Source organism: Scleropages formosus, chromosome 14, assembly GCF_900964775.1.
Source record: "Scleropages formosus chromosome 14, fSclFor1.1, whole genome shotgun sequence".
In the NCBI taxonomy this organism is placed as follows: domain Eukaryota; kingdom Metazoa; phylum Chordata; class Actinopteri; order Osteoglossiformes; family Osteoglossidae; genus Scleropages; species Scleropages formosus.
The window spans coordinates 8230971-8254166 of NC_041819.1; the positions used below are offsets into that span (position 1 = coordinate 8230971).

Consider the following 23196-nt stretch of genomic DNA (forward strand, 5'->3'; position numbering starts at 1 on the left):
GTGTGCGTGTGTATGTATATATATATACTGTGTATGTATGTACAGTATATATATATATATATATATATATATATATATATATATATGTATGTATGTATGTATGATGTATATATAAATATATATATATATATAGAAAATAAATGCCAGGGATTGCTCATAATTTGTGATTTCTGACTTGAGGATATACACTGAGTTAGAGTTAGTCCCAATTAATGCTGTGGGTGTTCCTTTCTCAGTACTCGGTGGCTCTACTCCTGCTGTGCAGCATCCAACATAGGTGATAGACACTTTTTCCAAGAAGGCGGACTACTGTTTCCTGTGCCCCTGTCATCTCTCTCTCTCTCTCTCTCTCTCTCTCTTTCTCTCCCTCAGTCTCCCTCCTGAACTGGCCCTCCTTTTAATGGGGGAGCCACTGTACTGCCAGGCGCGCGGCACACAGAGGCGAGAGAGCTAACCAGACCTGTCGGAAACCTCCCCCAAGGGGCCCCGTGTAATTCGACGCATGCTGTTAAAGCTTAGAGTATATTGTCTTCTCCGGCCTGAGAAGCCTCCACCCACTGGCCCACCCTACATTTAACCGGATCATGTGACCGCGGTAAGTCATTTGCAAGTACAACAGTTTTCTGTGAGCCCCCATTCATTTCCTGAGAAGTACGCTCAGCAGCTGAGGGGCTGAGCAGGAGGGCGTCTCGGGGAGAGAGACAGAGGGAGAGAGAGGGAGAGAGAAGGAGAGAGAGGGGGAGTGTGACAGAGAGCGAGAGGGAGGTGGGGGGGAAGAGGGACTCTATAAGGAGAACACTTTCCATCGCTCTGCAGCTTCTGACAAGGTCTGTGCTGTTTTCTCTCTTCCTTTCCCTGTTTCGCGTTATGCCGTTTGTTGCTTTGTAGCTCCGCTTTGTGCACCTGAGCCAGTGTCACTGCCAGGTCCAGATGCCTCAAATGTCACGCTTCCCACAGTCCTCATAATTTGGGGATTATCCATTCATCGTGTCACTGGGAAGACCATCATTGTGAAAGTGGCCAGCTGACATGTAACATCTCCGTTCTGCTGGACTGTGTCCGTGTTGGCCACCACAGTGTACTACCACAGCTGTCAGCGTCACAGCAGTTACTGAGAAGGACTCATTGTCAGCACTGTTAAAGTTCTACAGTCATACATCATAATGCTGCCCAAAGCCCTGCTTACATATTTTGCTAACGGCAACAGTATGTATAAAGAAGCCGAGATACAATTTTCACCACCCGTAGTCATTGGTGCTGCTGATAAGTTTAATTCCGAGTTGAAAAATTACATTTCAATTTCAAGAGCCCTACTTCTGTTCTGCTTTAGCAGGGAATTGCAGGAGTGAAGTCTTTGCTCCCATTTGCAGGCTTATACGTTTCTCTGAAGCTACGCTTCATCAGATGATACTGCACATAGTTATTGTGCTCAGAAACTTGCATCCGAGAGCGGTGCGCAGCTTCGCCGTGACGGGCTCTGTTGGAATAGCGAGAGAGTTAGCAACGGGTTAAATATTTCAAGCCCTGGGAGGCAGTGGAAGGACATGGAGGTGGGGGCAGGAGGTGTGGCGGGTGGAGAAGGGCGAGTGTTACAGGGGTGGTGCCTTGGATGTCATCTCTGGTGCTGCCACAGCCAGCGGAACATGCGACGGAACTGATGACTGGCTGTCACTTGTAGAGCAGGAGTACATACTGCCTGTAAGTAGCCAAGGGCAAGCACCTGGCTGTTATTCTCCATTAAAGTAAATCCAGGCAGAGCTGACAGCATTAATGTTTATATGCAGCGAGAAAGGAGGGGAACGGCGTGTAAACAGTGCTGAACTTGAATCCCGGGAGCTCGTGATTCCTGAACTCTCTGACCTTCTGCTGTGCGAAAAGCCAGGCTTCTGCCTTCGGTTGTGTGACCGGCAGGGCTTCCTCCGGCCTTCATTGTTTCAGATGACACCGTGACGTGAAGAATCAGCCGATCATTGTCGATGTAATGTCTGGTTACTTCTAACACAAATAAAAATACATTTAAAAATGCAAATACATATGGTTGTTTTTTGACTAAGTTAATCATTTATTAATCATAGACATGATGTGTGTTAGGAAAGAACTGGTAAACATGCCTTAATTGGGTTTTCTCTGTGTTGCCAACAGTTATTACACGACAGATCAGTTCCGCAACTTTGATTTAAAGCATTCACCTAATTTTAGAGGACTTGGAAGCCTGGCCTTAGACTGAAGACTTTCTGGATCTTGGAAGAGTCAATAATGCATTTACACCTCTTCCAGTGCGCAGCTAACACGGTATTACTGATGCTTAAAGTAGTTGGTCACAAAGGCTGCTTTGTAGCTCAATACTTTCAACGTGTTGCTAGTTGGAATATTAAACAGTAATTTTTTAGTCAAGTTTTCACTGTGAGCATCAGATGTGTGCTGACAGAGCCCTAATCGGTCATAATTCAAAAAATTATCGGCGGGCTTGCACACGTGTGGCCGTACGGGACATGGATGAGCTTGACCAGTCGGCCCCCTTCGCCGGGGCAGCCAGAGGACACAGAGGCATTGTGGGATAGCCGTGGTCAGCGCCCATTTGTATTCCCCATGCCCCCTGGACACAGAAAAAGGGATCTGTTATCTCGAGGGAAGTCAACTCAAGTTCTTCATGAGTACGGGAGTCACCCAGTGCAAACAATCACAGAGCACACACAAGCAAAGGCAAACAAGGCTGAGCAGACATCAGGCGCCAATGACAGAGTTCCATCAGGCATATGCAATGTGGACCGGAAACATGTCTCTCTTCATAAAATCAGTCCGGCGCTGGAGAAGGTTTCTGTGCTCATTTGGCTGCAGAGCTCCACATTTGGTCCATCTCTCAAAAGCAGCGCAAAATCGTTTTACCGTTAGATCAGAAGATGATCGTATTTTGTAATATGCGAATGTAATTATGAGCTTCTCTTGTTCTGGCTGTACAGGTTCCATCTGTAGGTCAGGGAAATGAAGACATTAAAATGCGTTTTATAACTCACTGCGGTGTTCTGGAACGACAATGCACGTACACCCATGGTTGGGTAAACACTGCGATGTGTGTTCTGTGAGGAAAATATGTTTAATATGTAAAACAGAGAGTAATTTAAGAAGACATGAAGCTATTGCAAATTCTGCAGAAAACGGTCAGCTGAGCCAGATCCACTGAGTTGTTTTTGGACTGGAGAAGAAAAGTCACATAAATAAAAACGTTATGAGGTTAGAAGCATGTCTTACTGTAGCACCCATTGCAACCAGAGCTTTTAACTGTTCATAAACGAAAAAACAGGAGTGTGTGTACACGCATTTGAAATTGCTAGACATTGTTTCTAAAAAGTGTTCTACACGGCAAAATGAGAAATCAAAGATCGCTGGAGGGTTACATCATTTGCGTTTCTCTTTCGGGTCACAGTAACAGCTTTGGAGGAACAAACATACACGAAGAACATTTTCTCCCTGGCTCTGCTTCTTGTTGAGTAGTAAAGTTAATAGATTGCTCCATCACTGTTGTACTCAACCCCTGACCTGCTCCTCGCCAACAATTCTGTTTACTATAGCTGTGTTTAGTACACACAGCGAGTGGGCAAGCTGTGTAAACTCTGATACCGCAAAGAGAATAAGAGGACAGGGGTTCAGAGCACTCTAGACTGGCCTTCATGTCAGTGGAAGTGGAGGAGAAAATAAAATTAATTTATTGCTTTCAGATGCCTTCTCATCGATGAAATGGCATCTGCATTGTAGAAGCAATCATGAGACTTGGCCGCAATAACACCATTAAACACGTCTCCAGGAACATCACCAATAGAACCCTTATCAAACAATAAGCAAAAGGTGACCTGAAAAGTTAACTGTAACCGATTCAAAACAGTATTTATTCACTGAGACACTGGAAACATGGTTTTAAAACTTTACCCTTCTCTTTTTGTCTAGCTGCCTCCCCCCATATAGCGAGATCAAATTCAGATGAGTCATGGGCGTGCTTTGGGCAGTTATGGGGCCAGTTTTTGTTTTTGTCGGTTTTTGGCTGCCCCTTCATCCTGGAAATAAATTCTTGTCCCTTGAACCATGGGCCAGCAGATAGCATAGTGTTCAGAGCTACTTTCTTTGGGAAAGACCTGGGTTCATATCGTATTGTAGTGCCCTTGATCAAGGTATTTACCCTGAATTGATACAGCGAGAATACGCTTGCTGTGTAAATAGTTAAATCAGAGTAAATAGTTCATCCACAAACATAATGTTGCAAGATTTCAGCTAAATATTTGGGCTGTCGGATTCCTAAAGTCCAGGACACTGGTATGCTCCGCAAGGCCCAAAGTTTTACCCTGCCCATTATGAGTACGAATTTTGTTGCGAGCTGCAGGTGAACCCTTGGGGGAAATAAGGCACCCAACATGTGGAATCCATTTGGAACCAGTAGCGGACCGCAGGATGGCCGTGATCAGGAGCAGCAGAGCCGTGTTAAAGCACGCTCCAGAGATACACGCTAAACTTTTCGACCGCTCACTGCATTTATTTTTAACAGTGGCTGAAAATCATCATAATAAAATTTACCACATAGCTCTAGGTTTATGTGGCTTGTAACAAGAAACACAGGTGCTTAACTTCTTATGAGAGTTGACACTTTGAAGAGGATTTAATTTTCGGGGCATTGCGTAAAACCGAAAACACAGCTAGAGCAATTACAGTCTTGTTTACTGTGCGCGGTCTCTTTATTTAGCGGTGCCCCAAAAACACTAAGAACTACTTGAAGCACTTGACTAGTGTGTGTGTGGATGTGTGTTTCAGGGCAGTTGGAGAGGTTCAGGCTGGTCTGTAAGCTGATAATTCTGCTCAGGCACTACTGCACTGGAACACATCATAAGACCTGTCCCACATACTATTGCACAACTACAGTTGTGTATTTGGATTTTATCATTGTGTCAATTTTATTTCTCTGACACAAAATTAATTATTTCTCTTTCAATATGTACTAAAATAGGTGGTGGACGGTTCACCTTCACTTTCATATTGCTTCACTTTTACAGCTACATTTTGACAAGTACGAATGCAATCGCCATATGGTTTATATCGTAATTGATTTTTCTGAAAAGTTTCGTAGACATCATTAACACACAATAAATTTCTTACATACATGAGATTTTAGGCTCCGCTAGCCAGGAAATCAACCTTTAAGACATTGCATATTACTTAAGTTGCTGAAGCTTTGTGAGCTTTGATTAACTTGTGAAAAGGCAAACTAAAAGTAAACAATAAAGGTTTGTTAAAATTGATTTATGGATTGTTAGAATCCTAGAATCATTAGCATGTTCATTTCAGTGCAAAACATAATAATATCATTTAGAGAAAGGCCGGGGTAGTCAAAGTAAGACTCTGAGAGTCCCAAAATCTAAGCAGGCAGAATTCTCTTAGCTGTGAATCATCCGTTTGAGCATGTGCCAAATGGCATCAAATTAGTTTCTTTTGCAGAAGTGTTATTTCCTTATTTTGCATAATCTGCCTTAACAAGAAACACATAGACTTAATAAATGTTGTACCTCTTTCAAAACAACTTTTTTTTTCTCTCAAAGATTTGCTCATTTGAAACCATTGCATTTAGTTTCAATATTCTAAAGGACACATGTTTTTATTATAATGAGCTCAGATCAGATTTACAAAGGACATATGCCTTTGTAGTTAAGCAGAACATAAAACTGTGCCTATTGCATTTCAAGAATTTCAGCCAAGCTAAATTGTTTTGGATCCATATCTACGCTGCTAAGTATTACCTTGGGCAGCACTAACAAAGTTATTCTGCATCCTCTGAAGTTTCCTCACAGGTACAGTATGTAGTGCAACAGTGGGCACAAAATGTACTTATTTGTCAAAGTACTGCAGATCTTACTACTATGACAGAATTCTAGTCTAATAGCATGTTTCAGATGAAAATAATATTCCAGAATATGGCGATAATGTTGAGCGAAACAATTTTTTGTTCGGCACCTGGGCAACCCTTTTTCAACAGTTACAGTTGAACCTGGATGCAGTGAATTTAGCCCCTAACTTGCCTGAAAATGATGGTGCGCTCTTCTCATTTTCAAACTTAGAGTCATGGTACAATTCGTGATTTCGTACAGATCTCTGGGAAGTTGCTTGTAGCCATGCAGTCTAAATGAACCGCACTTTTACATATTTGGTCTGTTTGGCCTTCGGTGATCAGTTCGAGATTTACACGGCACATATTGCATGTGCGGTGAAGGACCATATAATGTCTGCTGAGAAGACTCGCAGGAGCAATAGTGAGTTAAGGTCAACATAATATTAATATGCCTGTACCGCGCTTGCCGCGGCCTATGAAATTGTAGAGGATGAATGTAAAATATGCAGTGCTGATATCGGACTGCTATTCTGCCTTCCACATTTTCTTTTACAGGAACATTTTGTTCGAACAGGTCAGAGAAGCAGCGAGGGTGCATTGTGTAGGTGATGTTTCTGGGGCTGGTTATAGCGCTGTGGGGAGATGCTGGAGGAAGGTGTTGATATGCACTGTGTGAGGGCAGTCCAAAAAGGTCAGCAGGATTTCGGGCTTGGAAAATGGGGCAAATCTCAGACGCACAAATGCAGACCGCCTTCGCACACTGTACATATAAACGTGTGCTGTAACTTCCTGTGCTGCCTTACTGTCGCGAAATAAGCGAACGTTAGACAAGCTACTCTGCTTTCGCTCTCTGATGAGAGCAGTTTCTCACAAACCTTGAATTAATGGGTTTACTGTGTCTTTAAGTGAGCTGGATCCTGCCCCTGAATTAGAATGGAAACTTCAAAACCTTGGGTTGACCCAAACTCTCCTTTCGGGGGCCCTCTGTAAGTGTGTGAACACAGCCGACTTGAGCCGCATCCGGAAACTTCAGCTCGGCAGGATTACTGACACACTATCTCCTGGAGCAGAAATAGCAGGAGCCCAAGGGCATTGCTCCTCAATAAGTGAACTTCCGCTCACCAGCTTGCATTTGGGGGGCCTGCCCGGTGTTTACATGGGTGTCGTGGTTCTATTAATGGGCCCAATGTCTGCTCAAGGGTTTTGAAGGCTACCAAAACACTCGAGTATGTTGCCCTTCCAAAATTAAAGCTATAGTACATGAGTTCATCTACCTATTCATTTAAGTGATTCATATGGATTCATATAGGATGATATATGTCACACATTTTAGATTTGTAAAGACTATCATTATAAAGATTTTTTTTGTGTGACTGAACATTGCTCATAAAGCATTTATTCACTGTGTGCATTTTTTGATTTAGGGGAAAATGTCCAGATTTAAGATAGATTATAAAGTGCAAAGGCATAAATTAGAAAACTAAAACTTAGAGACTACTCATAGGTTTGAATTAAATTTTCTGACCATTTCAGTGTCTCTCCAAGTTGTAGATTTTACAAACAGGTATTTAAAATTAAACTGAAAATATATTTTGAGTGTAAATATTTAGTGTGAAATATCAGACCAGCATGTTTATTTTGCAAAGTCATATTTATATTAATTAATTTAGATGTCATTTTTTTCTGAAGTGATTTACAACACTGATCTACCTAGGAATTTTTTATCCCTTTATACAAATGGATAACTCTACTGGAGGAGTTGAGGGTAAGAACCTGCTAAAGGGTACTACAGCAAGGAGAGAGATTTGAACCTGTAATCTTCAGGTCTAGAGACAGCTGTTCGAACCACTATGCCACCAACTGGCCCTATTGGGCACCTCTCACTTGGGTATATGAATTAAATTTGGCAGAACAAATGTTTAGCTTTACAAATAAAACACTGTATGTAAGACCCTCCAGTACCTGACGGATTTTTCCTGAGCCATCTTAAATTCAGTCATGTCCCATTACTTCAGATACCATATCCTGCACAAAATCAGAACATCAGTAATTTCATTGACAGTGAACAAATAGATGTGAAACTGCAAGAAGACTAATTTGCAACTGCTAAGGACAAATATTTCAAAGAATTTCTGAGACAACAGTGGAGCACAATGAAACTCGCAAACCTGGAAAATATTGCACTTTGAAAAATGACGATTCTAGTCCATATAAATGTAACAGAGGTGTCCAGATCAAATAATGTGTCTATTATATCTCTAACCTTAAAAGCGGTAAACTAACCTGGTAATGTAAGCTAGATAAATCAGTGTTTCAAGGGTCAGTGATGTCCTGAAGTTCATACCAGTACCAAAACAGTTCATCTCCCTCGAGCCTAATTCGAGAAATGTCCCGATAGCATCCAAAGTCCTGGGCTGACTTGACTGCCAAGGAAAATGGGCCTTATGAAATGGAAAGTCTGAAGTCATTCATGGTGTGCCAAAAGAGATTAAACCAAAGCTGCGTCCAAAGTACATTTAGAACTGGAAGAAAACTCCGCACGGTGTCAGAGGACTGAGCCGGAATGGAAACATGAATGACCAGGGCTCTTGCTGCATTCAGACTTTTTTCCCCTTTGTCACAGTAAGGATGGCGATTATGGTGGCTGGGGGCTGGCTTTTTTGAACAGATGTTTCTGGGAAGTTCCCTGTAGAGTATCTCCAGCAGGCCAGCAGCACAGATGCAGCTCAGGAACTGTCTGGAATGGAGGGATGGGAGTTGCTTCTTGGTGCAAGGTGGCCGAAACAGGCAGCCCTGAAGAAACGTGTGGGAGTCGACCAAACCGAATGGAATCGGCTCGATTCAAGAGACAACTCTTTAAGCACATCTCGCTTATATGACGATCCCCTTAGTTCACGCTTTAGTGTAGACCGGACCAAAGTTACACATCATCAATGTATTCTATATTCTACTGACTCTACTGATGTTCTGATTTCCGAATTAGTTTGAATTATTTCTTCATGAAGTGTGTGTTATTCAGTGGTGCATTGGACAATCACGCATGTTGGTCTAATGCACAGTGAGTACCCAGACATCTGTATTTTCATTGCTTTACCCGAAAGGACACAAGGAACTCGTCCGTTTTTACAACAACAACAACAAGAAACACAGTACTGACCTTCTGTCCTGCATTTTTTGCTGACTGGCAGTTTTGTGTGTGTTGTGGCACAGGAAAAGGGAAGTGAGTACGTGTGCAACTACCAAGGGAGGAGAGAGGAGAGACAATCAGACAAGAGGAAACCCTTTCTTTTGACTGGAATTGCAGTCGGATTTTGCCGCATTTTCACAAAAAACGTAGCCCTAAAGCAAAGCAAATCCTGTTCCGTATTGGAGAAGTGTCGTCAATGCAACTTGCAGACTTAATTATCCAGTTTTATCAGTTGTCTCATTAGCTGTATTATTGACCGTCTGAGCAATGTATCTGTGTCAATAGTCTTTTTGTCCCCCGAGAAATACGGTGTGTCCCTCTGCAATTCCGCCCTGAGCCGAAACGTTGCCACCTCTGAGATTTTTCACCAACTGTTAACAAATTGTAGAGCTATCAGCATATTACACCTGTTTTGGCAGACCTGCACTGCCTTGCGTTTGCCCGAAGACACAGTCCATCATTTCAACAGTGTTGTCAGCCTCTAAAGTGTGCTTCAGATGCTCACAGCTGTATCAGAATTCTTGTCACCTTGTTCCCCAGAACACAATATGAGGGGCTCTAATTTCACAACAGAAAAACTTGTCTTTTATCAGCAGCGGTGCAAAATATTTGGTCCGTGTCAAAAGTCAAATATACTGATTTCGCAAGAAGACAGGAACAGCAGTGTTGGCAGTAACTGCCATAAAAGGTAGTGTTCTGCAAGTTAATTTTTTTTGGTTGTGGTTAGGGTGTCTCTTAGGCCTGGCTAATAAGGATGACCATGTTTTTCCCTTCAAAAGTTGCGGCCGTGGTTACCATGGCAATTTGCCAAACAACTGGGTAACAACTTGGCTGTATCTGTAAGTGTAGAGTAATTCACAAAGAAGGAGATTGATGCTGTAGCCCACAAAGCGTTGAGCCATTATTCAGATAATTATGTGCAGGTTTTTAAAAATGTCTTCATATATTTACTCCAATTTTCAGAACTTCAAATGTTAATTTGTGGACATAGTTTATCAGTTTGTGACGTTCAGACACAACTGGATTTGTCAATCATTGACCTTCAAGGAGCTGTGCACAAAGGTTAAAAGTTTTCTTTTAATTTGGTATTATACTTAGATTAATGATAATAAAACTTTATGCCAGTATTGTGCCAACAAGTGTTTGCTTCCCTGAGCAAATAAAAACACATTGTTCTGGATAATTAACAAACTAGTCTTTGCTGATAAATATGTAAATAACAAACCATCCAAATTTGCATGTCTTGTCCAGATTTCATTTTTGGGCAGAAAACTAGAATTTCTGAATTTATAGCATTTCAAATTATGAACTTGAGTATCACATTTATTTGTGTTGTTTACAGTACTTCTTGAAAGTTTGTGAATCCCTTGTGTCCCTTGCAAGTTTCACCGCAAAATCCTTATTTAATGAAAAGCAATCTTTCTCATCTGATATGTGCCTAATTATCAGTTCTACATGTTGGTTCAGAGGAAATCGTGTGAGTAGAAGAAAAACAGAAGCAGTGCAGGTGCAAAAATAAGTGAACCCCAAGTATGTAGAATACTGGAGTGTATCTAGGACTGCAACCCACATCAGTCCTCAAAGCACAGTTCTAACACCATTCCTGGAAGCCCTGGCTTTCTAGGAGGAGTAGCCAATTGTGACAAATTCTCCCGAAGCTCCACCAGTGAAATATCCATGACACACCCATTTCAGAAACAACCACACTGGCACAGAAGGTAGAGTATTACGAAACCCGCTAAATGGGACACTCGCAGCATGCCTCTTTAGCAAGAGGTGGAACTTTAGAAATCATACTCCTTTCACGATATACCAGCCAATTCCATACAGTTTTCCATCGAGTAACAAAACTCAAAAGATTTCTTATTCTGGTGTGATGATTTCCCTGCATATCAAACACTGATCATTTGTGGAGAAAGAATTTTTAAATGTAGCACCCTGTATCTCCAACGATCTCCCTGTTGATTTTAAAAATAGCAAAAATCTCAGCCTATTTAAAAAGCAGCTCAGTACGCATCAATGGTGTCATCTGTCTTTTATTATTCAATGACTATTTTATTCTAATCCAGGTTTTTCCTTGTTCGTGAGTCATGATCGTGTCTATATGATATTTATGCCCTGCTGGTGTATAATTATCTGTTCCTTTTGTGTACCGTTTTCTTAGGTTGTGTCGTTTTCATACTGATGTCACAATTCATAAAATGCACAGTGCTTTGGGGTGCCAGTTATGAATTGCAGTACAGATGCTCCTGAACTTATGATGGTTCGACTTATGATTTTTCAACTTCACGATGGTGAGCTGGTGATACACATTCAGTACCTCGAATTTTCTTTTTTTTTTCTGGCTAAGCGATATCTAGTACGATACTCTCTTGCGATGCTGGGCAGCGGCAGCAATCCGCATCTCCCAATCTGCCATGCGGTTGTGTTTTGTGCATCCATAATGTCACAGAAACGCCCATCTGTGTCTCCTGCTACTGGTGGGAAGAAAAAGAAGAGGACAATTACTCCTGAGGAGAAACTCAAGATAATTGCCCAGCGTGGAGGCGGCGAGCCCGTAATGGCCACCACTCGTATGCTAGGCTATGATGTTCGTGGAATGTAACCCAATCGTAAGTCGGGGACCACCTGTATTTAAAAATGATGTTTACAATCACATTACAGTGCTGATAATTACATTCGATGCCCCCATTACGTGACACGTCCTTTGGCATTTTTATCTTGGAAAATCTTTCTGCCAGTCACTTCAGACGCTCAGACCAAGATGCGGTTTTCTAAATTGAAACCAGGTGAAGTGTTACAGTCAGATAGTCGATAAGAAAATGAAAGCTATTTGAATGAAAAAAAGAACAGAACGTTAATTGGTACAAATAAGAGGATGCCAACGTATTGACAGTCCGCCGCATTTTCTCTCAATCATTATCTGCTCAGGTTGCCATATAGCGAGGGAAGGTCAGGCTTTCACTGGAATTCTTTTCCTTCACGTCGATACACGGCTCACTTGCTCGCCGTCGCGCTGACCCACTCCAACACCAGCTGCCTCACTTAGCATCGGTAAGCACTGCTTTTCAACAATTAATGTCACAGGCTTCAGATGAGATTGAAGACCAATGTCTTTGATATATGCAGTAGGGGGCTCCCACACCTGCATGCATCTCACAAATAAGACGAATTACCTCACCGCCCCCATTTCTCCAGGTCTCCCTCTCCCAGGCCCCAGGTCCAGTCGCTGACATAGCTGTCCCTAAGCCCCAGAACTTAATAGACAAGCTCTGGGAAGTCTAATAGAGCCCCTGGTCCATTTGTTGCCAAGTCTTTATTTCTCTCATCAATCAATTTCTCACGCTGTCTCAGACCTGATTATATGTTTACAGGTTGGCTGATTTCTTGGGCGCTGGTGTCTAAATGTGCAGGGGAAACTATTTCTTTGCCCATATGCTGCACACTGAGACTGAAGACTGTTCTTTTTTCCCTCTTTTGTGCAATTTGTTAGAGGTGTGCAGCCATTTGTGGAAATAGACATAAAACAAAGGAGTTTGGCCAGATTTTCTTTCAGCTCAGGCAATACTAGCCTCGTGTATGATGTCTTAAAGAACAAAAATAGCTGCTGAGTCATGGGAAAACCTATTTTTTATCAGTTTGTAGAAATAAATTGTGACATTCCCGGTATTTGTGTTACTTCACTTTGTCATTAGGCGCATAGAACAGTGTTTTCTTTGCTTCCTTCACAGTCATTAGTGAAACACACCAGGGCACACTCAAGGTATTGATTTCCAACTTCAGGCTATCTTGTGGACAATTTATTCTCAGGGGTCTATTCTCTTCACATGCTCATATTAGCGTCTCCAGGGACTTCCTGGTTATGGAAACATCATGCAAATCTCTTGATGGCTAAATTATTTTTATTGGTCTGATTTCTGGTTTTAAGTTCTCAGTATGCGCCAGCTGTTTATTTTCACGTCTCCCCTTTCTACGAGCCTCAGCAGGACCCCACTGGTGTTAAGGGTTTAACCTACAGAAGTGACCTATTGTATATAGAAATATATAGAAGTAACCTGTTGTCTGGGAGACCTTGGACTGCTCTCAGGGGAGGTTCATGGGAACCTCCAAAGAGTAACCAATCTCCTTGTATTTTTTGAGCTACAACCTTTCTTAATATAATAACATTATATGATTGTGGTCCATCAAATCATGTCGCCAAAAGACATGCTGGTTTGGCTTTTGGTGTGGGCGGCACAGTGGTGCAGTGAGTAGCGCTGCTGTCGCACAGTGCCTGGGTGGTGTGAGAGAACGTGGGCTTGATCCCTGCTCGGTCTGTGTGGTGTTTACATGTTCCCTCCGTGTCTGTGTGGGTTTCCTTTGGGTGCTCTGGTTTCCTCCCACAGTCCAAAGACAAGCTGTTTAGGTTCTCCCATAGTGTGTGAGTCACAGAGAGAGTGTGTTCCACTGATGTATGGATGAGTGACCCAGTGTAAGTAGTGTATCTAGCAGTGTAAATTACCTTGGTGAGTAAGGTGTGTGGGCTCATAACACTACATAGAGTTAATTGGAAGTTGCTTTGGAGAAAAGTGTCTGCTAAATAAGTAAATGTTGCTGAAATTTATCAAATTTTTTTCTTTTGATGGATGCATCATAGACACTTATCAAAGTCACGGACCTTCTGAAAGTCTCATAAGCATCCAGACAAGCTGGCTAAAAGAAAAAAATAATTTATCTTAATGTATAACATACAGCAGTAGGCAATTTGAAGTTTCTTTCCCATTGCTCTGCTCATCCAATGATTTGCCAGATAGCAGTTTTTAAAGCGTTCCAGTTCTTAACGTTCACCTTTCGAAAAGTTAATTTGCCTCTTTATGATTCTGAATTGAATTAATCTTTTCTTTTTTATGTAGTAATGTGTCGCATATCTGCTTTTTGCTTTTTTTCTTTGCATATGTAATGTCATTCACAATCATTGAAACATTCACATTTGATATTTGATAAAACAACCTAAGCGGAGTGCGGTGGTACAGTGGGTTGGACTGGGTCCTGCTCTCCGGTGGGTCTGGGGTTCAAGTCCCGCTTGGGGTGCCTTGCAACGGACTGGCGTCCCATCCTGGGTGTGTCCCCTTCCTCTCCAGCCTTACGCCCTGTGTTGCCAAGTTAGGTTCTGGCTCCCTGAGACCCCATATGGGACAAGGGGTTCAGAAAGTGTGTGTGTGTGTGTGTGTGTAAAACAACCTAGGTGTCAGTCTCCCAGCTCTGTCCCTAAAAAGCAGGCAATTACTCTGTCACTGATATCTCAAACATCAGTTGATGTCATTAAATGTCCAGCAAGATGTAAGTTTGAGCAAACACTGCAAAATTTATTGATCCTCACTGATGAGATTTCAGTACCAGTGGTGTAGTATCTGCAATATATTTAATCAGTTTCTTTACCTATTTATGTTTTTCTCCCCTTCAGGCATCTTTGTAAAGAATTTATTCTAGTCCTGCAAACAAATAGTTAAATCGTGTAAAACTGTTGTATTTAAGGACATCGTCTTGGTGTTATACTGTATGAACAACTATAGATTACAACTAAATTTAATGTATGTTTTTGAGAGAGCGCTCCGGACAAATTAAAGTGTGTGTTTTACAAAATTAAGTATTCTTGTTTGGATATCATGATTGTCTTGCCTTTCGTAAAGTTGTCATAAGACATGTTGAGCCTTGAATTTTCTAAAACGTAATTCCGGAGTGACATCTTCACCTTGATTTGAATAGGGAAGAGTCTATGCTCAGCGAACAGGGGTGTCACATTTCCTGGCCTCTTTGCCAAGGCTGAAGTGGAATAGAGATGTTTAGAACATATTTGCCTTGCTTGCATTCCCTCTTGCACTGTTGCTAAAATAATACAAGTGTGGGTTACTTCAGGACATTCTTGTATTCTTGCAGCTGGCTTTCACCGTTGCTGCTTGATGGTCTCCTCAGAGCACGAAACCAAGACTGAAAGGCTTACATTTCAGTTTCTGCCTTTGTGAATGACAAAACAAAACTACATTGTTCCACCTCTGATAATGCATTAGTATCTTCTTATTCCAGTATAAACCACTGTTTCTGTTATGAAGGATGAACATATTAGTGTCCCTGTGCATGGCTTGGCGTAGGGGTAAAATAAACTCACTTGCAACTGTATTTAAACAGTTCATGAAACATGTAGCTCTGAAAGGCTGCATTGTTCAGCAAGAAAGGCAGCCTCTCTCTCCTTCTCCATGGCAAGCAACAGAGGATCTCCCTTCTTTGTCCATACGCAAAACAGCCTTAGGATTTTTTTTTTTTTCTCTCTTTTTCATGGGTCTATAAATACATTTTCTAATGTAGATGTCCAGAGAAAGCAGAGGCATGAGCTGTGTTGAAAAGATGCGCGCGGCTGACTGCTCGCAGCTTTACTCTCCCCTGCGGCACAAACACACCCAAAAGCCTTCAAAATAAAATATGAAGACTCAGAAGTACCTGGACTTAGACACTTTAAATGCTGACAATAAACGCAGATTGTATTCTTAAATAAACAGAAGGACATGGCACCAGTAAGAACAACTGCTCTTGCTTCCTCATCAATGAAGCATACTGTATGTGTTCCTCAATTACATTTATTCATTGAACGAAAGCTTTTCTCCAAAGCAGCTTGCAATGTTAAGCTACCTACATGTATACCCATATCTACAGCTGGGTAATTTTACCGGAGCAATTCAGGGTAAGTAGCTTGCTCAAGGGTACTTCATCAATAGGTGAGAGTTCAACGGGCAGCAGCTTTAATCTCTGTGCCATCAGCTGCCCCACCTTGTCTGAATGTATAAAAGACTTTTTCTGCTTTGATATGAAAACATGTTGTATTACTTGTTGAATAAAATAGTCTGTTGCAATGAGCGTTTACCGATAACTTGCTTAACGGTCCATGCGTATATTACGATACCGTGGAATGGCATTAAAGCGTTGCTGTATTTGCAGGATGCTGACAAACACAGCTTTAAGATGAATCTCCACACTCTTTCAGGTGTATTTCACAACGATATAATGTCAGTTAGGATGGGATTTTCCTTCCTGCCTTTGAGATTTCTGAAGCTTTTCCATCGTTGCCGCTTCTGTAGTGCTATTGGAAAATCGAGTACATAAAGGATGCATCCTAGGACCACATTCTCAGACTGATAGATAGTCATGGAAAACATTTAGGTGCGGATATAGTTTGGAGTGAAGGCAGTTTTATCCCAAGGAAAACTTTGCCTGCAAAGACAATGCACAGTGGATTATCTGGGCTTTGCTGAAGAGAAGAAATGCAAACTCGTAACATGTGTGCTTCACTTCTTCTCACGACTGAGCACTGATGTCAGTTGCTATAAAATAAACACTGACAAGGAGATGAATTATCTGAAACTTTGAAAGTGGATAGAAAGCCATCCTTGTCTTCTTTCAGTAGGTGATGCATTCAAGGTCAGTAACAAAAGGATGTTTCTTTTCTCATTGTGGATTAGTTGGCATCTGGTGTTTATTGCAGCTAAAAACTGAGGATTTAACTTCGCTTTTCGTACGCTTCCAAGATGTGCTGCTTTTTATTCCGTTGGTGTTGTAGTTCTAATATATTTTTTGAAATATCAGTGAAGTCATGGACAAGAAAGGTTGATGTTCTGAAGAGCAGGGTGACTGAGGACGCCATTCTTATACGTCTCCCTTTTGCCCCCTCACAGACGCCATTATAGCAGGATGTTAATGCTGGACGATATGCCTGCAGTCAGAGTCAAAGCAGAGCCTCTGGAGTCCCGGCGTGGGGTAAGACATGCGGCAGGGATCTTCTGGAGCGGTCCCCTCCCACCTCTTAGCAATACCCGTAATGACTCGCAGGCCTGGCACATGGTTGGGGGGGGTCAGAGCAGCACTCACAGCATGCATTGCTGCGGCTTTCCACAGCTGGACCAGGAATGCTTTAAGCTTTTACATGCTAGTACAGCATAGTCTGTAAGGCCAGGGTAGCCTGTGAGTCCAGGGTGACCATTTTTTAAAGTGCTCCTCATTGTGCCCAGTGTATTTAAAAATTAACTATTACAATTTTCTCCTTTTTTTTTTTAAGGAGTTTGAACTTTTGACTAACTTTGACTAACTGTCCTTCCTCTGATGTCATTGTAATATAATCCCTGTGTGTCTGTGAAATAATTGTTCAATGGACTCTTTTTCTCTTGGCCCAAGTTGGCGATTTTCAAATTTTGTAAAATTATGGACAGCAATTAATGCAAGGAAATAGGAGCGGTGCCAGAATTTACAGCAGTACAAATTTTTTAAGTACATTTCCATCCATCCACTTTCAATAACTACTAGTTCAGAGCAGAGTCATGGTGAACTGGAGACTATCCTGGAAGCACTGGGAGCAAGGCTGAAGGGGTTCCACCCTGGACAGGGCGCCAATCCATTGCAGAAACAACCAACCTTCACCCAAAAAATTATACTTTTTTGAAATATTTGGTTGTATACAGTATAATTCAATATTTCAATTAAAAAAAAAAAAAAACACATCCAGAAGGGACATTACACTGAAAACACTTTTGTCCAGAGGTTCAGGTAGTTTAAATAGAGTACAAGTAGGCTTTATGCAGTGTAAACAAAGTGTGCGGATTTCGTTGCTCAGGCTTTTAGCTCATACCTTGTGGGTCAGCTCAGTGTTGATACGCAGAGCAGCTGAAATGTAGTTTTGTATTTGTACCAGGGTCTTATTAATCTTCTTCTTGTTATAATAACTATATCAACATGAGAAATATTTTGAACCTCCCATGCAATGCTGCATTTCCAGATGCCCGACCAAACATCTTCGACTGCAAGAAGCCAGGTGGATCAGCCCTAACGTTCTTAAATTCAAATTGATATGACAGTTCAGGCCACATGTAATTACCCATGTATGTATACTCATTATAAACACATCACACATCCTTTATGTGAGTAGCCACTTACAAAAAATAACCACTTTACAACATGATTTCTAACAATTAGAAATAGTAATTATACACATTACTAAGAAAACAGATACATTCAAAACAAGCACAGATTTTTTTTATGAAGGTACAGTATACAGGTAAGTATGATGGCTGGGTCTATAGTCCCTCTAGAAGGTTTTTGATCAACATTTTTCCTGTGCGGTGATGTCACCCGGCAGCAGAATGTGCGCAAATTATAGAGGCCTGCTTTGAAGTGTATTATGCTAATCTCGCCACTTTTAGAACCGCATGCGACACAAGCTGCAGAAGCGTGGCCCTTGTCTGTGTGGCGTGCAGCCAAGGCCTTGCTGGAAACAATCAACCTCTCCGAGTTTTTCACTTGTTACCGGAAAATTAGCTTTTCTAACTTGCATCCCCACATAAGAGAATGTCACCCAGTTGGGGCGGAGGGGGTGTGCTAGCGAGAGCGGGGATGACTGATCCCTGGAATTATAGCTGGGACCGTAGTTTAGCATTAGAACATGAACTCAAGAAGCTGACATGTACTGAAGGAGCTGCTGACAGAAACACCCCTTGAGCTGTGAACCAGAAATATCAAGTAGTATTGAAAGGTAAACCGAAAGTGTGTCGAGTCCATACCTCATCGCGGAAAGGGGCATTTGCCATCTGAATACATAAATAAGCACTTACATAGTCATACTGTTTTGGTAATTCAATAGAGCTGGTAGTACTATACTAAAATTAAGTTTACAGTTCATAAACCAAAACACCAAAAATAGTTTAAGGTTTCATAGGTCTTATGTTTAAAAATAATGTAACTGATTATTGTTCATCACATTAACATTTCCCCAAAGAAGAGCTATGGTTTTCTGCCTGTTGGTTTCTTTAACACATTTCCAGTTTACTGTTTGGCACTATTTACATTCACATTTACATTCATTCATTTAGGCGACTCCTTTCTCCAGAGTGAACGGAGAACAATACAAGGAGTGCATTGCATCAACAGGAGGAGAGATTTGGATGCAGGCACAGTTACTGTGCCACATACCACAGTATAAACTCGTATACATTACACAATAAGCTGCCTGTGGGCTTTTCCTTTATTAAACAAATTGATACTAAAAATGATTAAACCAAAACACCGACGCGATTATCATGCATTTACGAGAGCAGCGGAGAAGTGAGTAATGAAAAAGCGTGGTTATGGGACCTTTCTTAAACGTAGAGAGATTCAGCACTTCTGAGTGAGAGGGAACGGAAAACCTTTTGTGCTTTTGATTTTGGACCTCTTGTGCGTGAAACCACCAAGTGGGTAGAGCTGGAAAAGCATAGCAGCCTAGTTGGGGTGTAGCGAGTGATCAGGTCTTGTTGATACCAGGGAGCAGATCCGTTGATGGTTTTGTAGGCTGTAACCAGAGTCCTGAATTTGTTCTGAGCAGCTATGGGAAGCCGGTGCAGAAAGACGAGGAGGGGGGATGACGTGCGAATGCTTCGGCAGGTCAAACGCGGCATGGTGCAACTGTGTTCTGTATCATCTGGAGAGGTTTGATTGCAGAGGCTGGAAAGCAACACAGCTGAGACTTGCGGTAGTCCACGCAACACATCACCGTGCCCTGGACTTTTCCTATAAAATACGCTTGCAATTTAGCTTTCCTGTGATTGCAGTTCTATACTATGCTTGTAGAACATGCCTGCTGATTGTGACACTTCCTGTGGAAATGTGCATGGGTCTAGGATTAAAATAGCACAGAAAATGTAATAATTCACTATAAGCTGGTACTCTTCCAGTATTACAGGCACAGAAAGAAATGCTGGCCTGTAAACAAAGTAATGTGAAAAAAGTACTGCAAGAACATTGTCACATCTGTTGTTGTAATAAGGGAGTATTTGCTCTGCTTTCACTATTATTGGTTTCTGTTTTTTTTGAGTCAGTCTGCTTCTGAAGCTCTTAGGGTCTCTCTAATAATCTGCAATTAGCTGAGTATACTTGTCAATCTGCGCCAGTTGAATTGCATCTTAACTACAAGCTTCATAAGTAATTAAATGTGTTGATTAACAAAAAGGTGTCTTCTCAAAATCAAAAATGGAGAACCATCTGGAACAGCCAACACATTTTATGTCAGGCCTCAGAAATATAGCCTTACAGCTGTTTTTCTCTCAGCTACATGACCATGGCAGTAACTCTTAGAGCCTTAAAAAGTAAAGAAAAATAATATGGCATGTATGTTATGTTACAAGGTTCCAAAGTAGATTCTGAAAAACTAGGATATGGAAAAAGAAAGGAGTTGAGCTGTCCAGGTTGGTAGTGAACAACTTCCATGTGATCTTTTCTTCTGGCACCATGAAAGAGATGGATGAGATATCAGTAGTGTTCCTGTGAGACTGATGGAAACCAGAAGTGAGAGGCAGCGGCCGTCTGTGTAGAGCTCTTCCCTAGTGATGTTCAAAGATATACACAACACTTTTCTTCTGAAGGCACTTGGTGACTTTACAGTTATTAGTCTGAAGTGGAGAAATGCCAATAGGATTCTCATACATCAGTCACCTTCATCATCACTTGCTCATGATTTTTACTGGGCAATGTTTGACTTTAGAGCACCATGCTGAGTTGGAAGCTTCAGTTCCTCCGTTATAATTCACAACTGATTAAATGTAAGTTCTCCTAACATTAATATTTATAACTGTGTTATGGAGCCTTTCTGCGATGCCCAGGATGTGAAGTATCTGCGGTATGTGCTTGGACAGAGATATATTACTTAGTGAACACATTTCAAAGCTATTCCTATAGTTAATTTTCAAATGTGTTTCTGACATGCATGTCAAACTGGTCTTTACAGAGTCACCCTGAGTCCCCGAAAGTACATGGCTACTCCAACATGGACGTCCCGCTCCTGCTAAGTAAAGTCAGGCCTGAGTTTTCAGAGGGCCTACTCTCCGACCAGTTTCATGCACAGACCGAACCCGTGGACCTGTCAATCAACAAGACCCGACCATCACCACCTGCGGGTGCCGTTTCCCCCCGGTCGTCCCCGGTGGCATCTGCCTTCTCGCCATCATCCTCCCCAACAGTCATCACCTCTGTGTCCTCGGGTCCACCTCCGGGGATGCCTGCAGTGTTGGCGCCTGGCCCCTTGGTGCCGCCCACCTCGGGCCTCAGGGGCCAGCCCTTTTTGCACATTGTCCATCCCGCATCTCCATCCAGCCCCATCAACCTCCAGGCGGGCTTGCTCCCTGGTCATGCACGACGCGTCCCGGTGGTGGTGCAGCCCGCACCACTGACGTACCCCGACCCGCGTTCCCCAGGGAGTCGTCGCACCGCAGTAATGCTACCTCTGCTGGACAAGAGGAGGGCTCAGGGCAAGGGTAAGGAGACTCCCTTCTCTGCCTCCAGTTCTGAGCTAAGCAGCTACACACCAGAGAACCAGGTCCTACTAAACTGCTTGCTTCACTCCTGCTGCTATGATTTCCCTAGGCCACTAAGTTTGTATGAGGTCCGAGTTCGACCGTATGCTGGATTGTATTTCAGACAGACTGCAATGTGGAAATAGCAAAATAGCCTTCCTCTCCACATCAATTTCCTCATTTTAACAAAATGAGATTGCGAACTACGGAGTACCGGAGTAAAAACAGCAGCCTACCATAGGATGAACAGAAGTCAGTGTCTACTGAGTCTTGGCAGTGCTTAAGGAGCCGTGTATGAGGACTCACACTATATCATAGTTTTGTTCCCCATGCTCAGCTTCCAGATTACAAATTATTTGAAGAATTAGACACATTGCTAGATTACGTTGCACTAGAACATATAAAGTCTATTGCAGAGTAATGCTGTGGTCAAAATTTGTTCTTGCTGGTAGATGAAAGAAACACTTTTGAAGTGATTTCTGCTATTGTATAATTTCGGGTAGCATCTTTTAGAGCTGAGCCATGACTTTAGGCGGGACTATACATTGTCAACAGTATCACTCTTGGTTGAAGTCTTAGACTTCGCCTTTTAGTCTTATGAACTCTTCTTTGGCTCTAAGCCCCCAAAAGGTATGGTTTCACCACTAGTTCGTAACAGCAATGCAAATAATACAGACTTTTGCCAAAATGCAAAATGAAAAAAGAAAATTAACCTTCGTTTACAAGACAACTTTCTAATTTTTGCAGAATTAGATAGCAATCAAAAGAGTACTGGAGTGAAAACCAGAATACTCATGGCTTGCCACAGAGTGACCAAGAGCCAAAATCTACTAAGTCTTGTTAGTGGTTAAGGACCACTGTATGAGGTGCTTTGTTACACCTAAACCAAATCAGCTGTCCAATTTATGACTTTTACAATGTTATGAGCTATACGCTGGGGTCATTGTCAAGAAAAACATACAAAAAATAAAAATAAAGTCTAGATTGGAACAGTTTGTGAGTGAGTGCCACTGCAAGCAATTAGATCCATTAACATCGTCCTCCCAGGAAAACAATGGTGGTAACAAGGAAGGCCTGGAGCTGTGGAAGAGAGTGACAGCGAGCAGCTTACTATGCTTTAGTGACTAAAGTATTTAGAGAAGAACATTCTGCATTGTTTAGAGAGACCATCAACTGGAATAACAATAATAACAATAAGCTCTGCCAAGGGATGATTGGTTACCCTTCCCAAAATTTAAAAAAAAAAAAAAACAGCATGTCTTTTTGGACAATGAACAGCTGATCTGCATGTAATTCTGACGTCTTACTTGAAGAATCCTTTTTTTTTAAATCTCAGCAAGAGTTTAATATGTGTCTTAAAGGCTTTCACTCTACACATAGTTTTAAAATCTCGTCCAGCCTCAAAATGTACACCTTGACTTGATGTCAGCGGTCACCCTCCACAACTACAGCAGCCCAAGCCAAGTGACAGGCTCCTTCCTCAGATGTCCAGCGTATGTGAGCAGTGTGACACAAGTAAGGGTTCTTCCAGTGCATTGTGTGTCCAGTCACATCACTGCCTTCTAAATAATTCGATTTTTTTGCCAGTGGCCTACAGGCTTTCTTTGAGTTACCAGTAAAGTGGTATAATATGTCCATAGGCAAACATGGGCAGAAAGTACAGACCCAAGATATACCAATGTGGATGACCACAACTTGAAGTCATTCATTATTCAAACCTTATGTGTTGTAATTATTTTTGTGCATGTGGAAATAATGGTTTATTGATGCACTTCAGGATGATGAAACCTGGAATGCATCCT

The 23196-nt window shown here is 41.9% G+C and overlaps 1 protein-coding gene across 4 annotated transcripts in view; it reads left to right on the forward strand.

Moving 5' to 3' along the window:
- The first annotated feature begins 444 nt into the window (after positions 1-444).
- LOC108920581 (Krueppel-like factor 12) overlaps positions 445-23196 on the forward strand; it is a 34673-nt gene continuing 11921 nt past the window's right edge. For 2 of the 4 annotated variants that reach the window (XM_018729446.2, XM_018729449.2), the window contains exons 1-3: positions 755-827; positions 16757-16838; positions 20830-21355. In XM_018729446.2, the coding sequence (XP_018584962.1) occupies positions 16773-16838; positions 20830-21355 (592 nt within the window). In that variant the 5' untranslated portion in view covers positions 755-827; positions 16757-16772. Of the gene's footprint in view, positions 596-754; positions 828-11781; positions 12108-16756; positions 16839-20829; positions 21356-23196 lie in introns of those variants that run through there. The other 2 variants (XM_018729447.2, XM_018729448.2) reach the window with 2 other exon arrangements.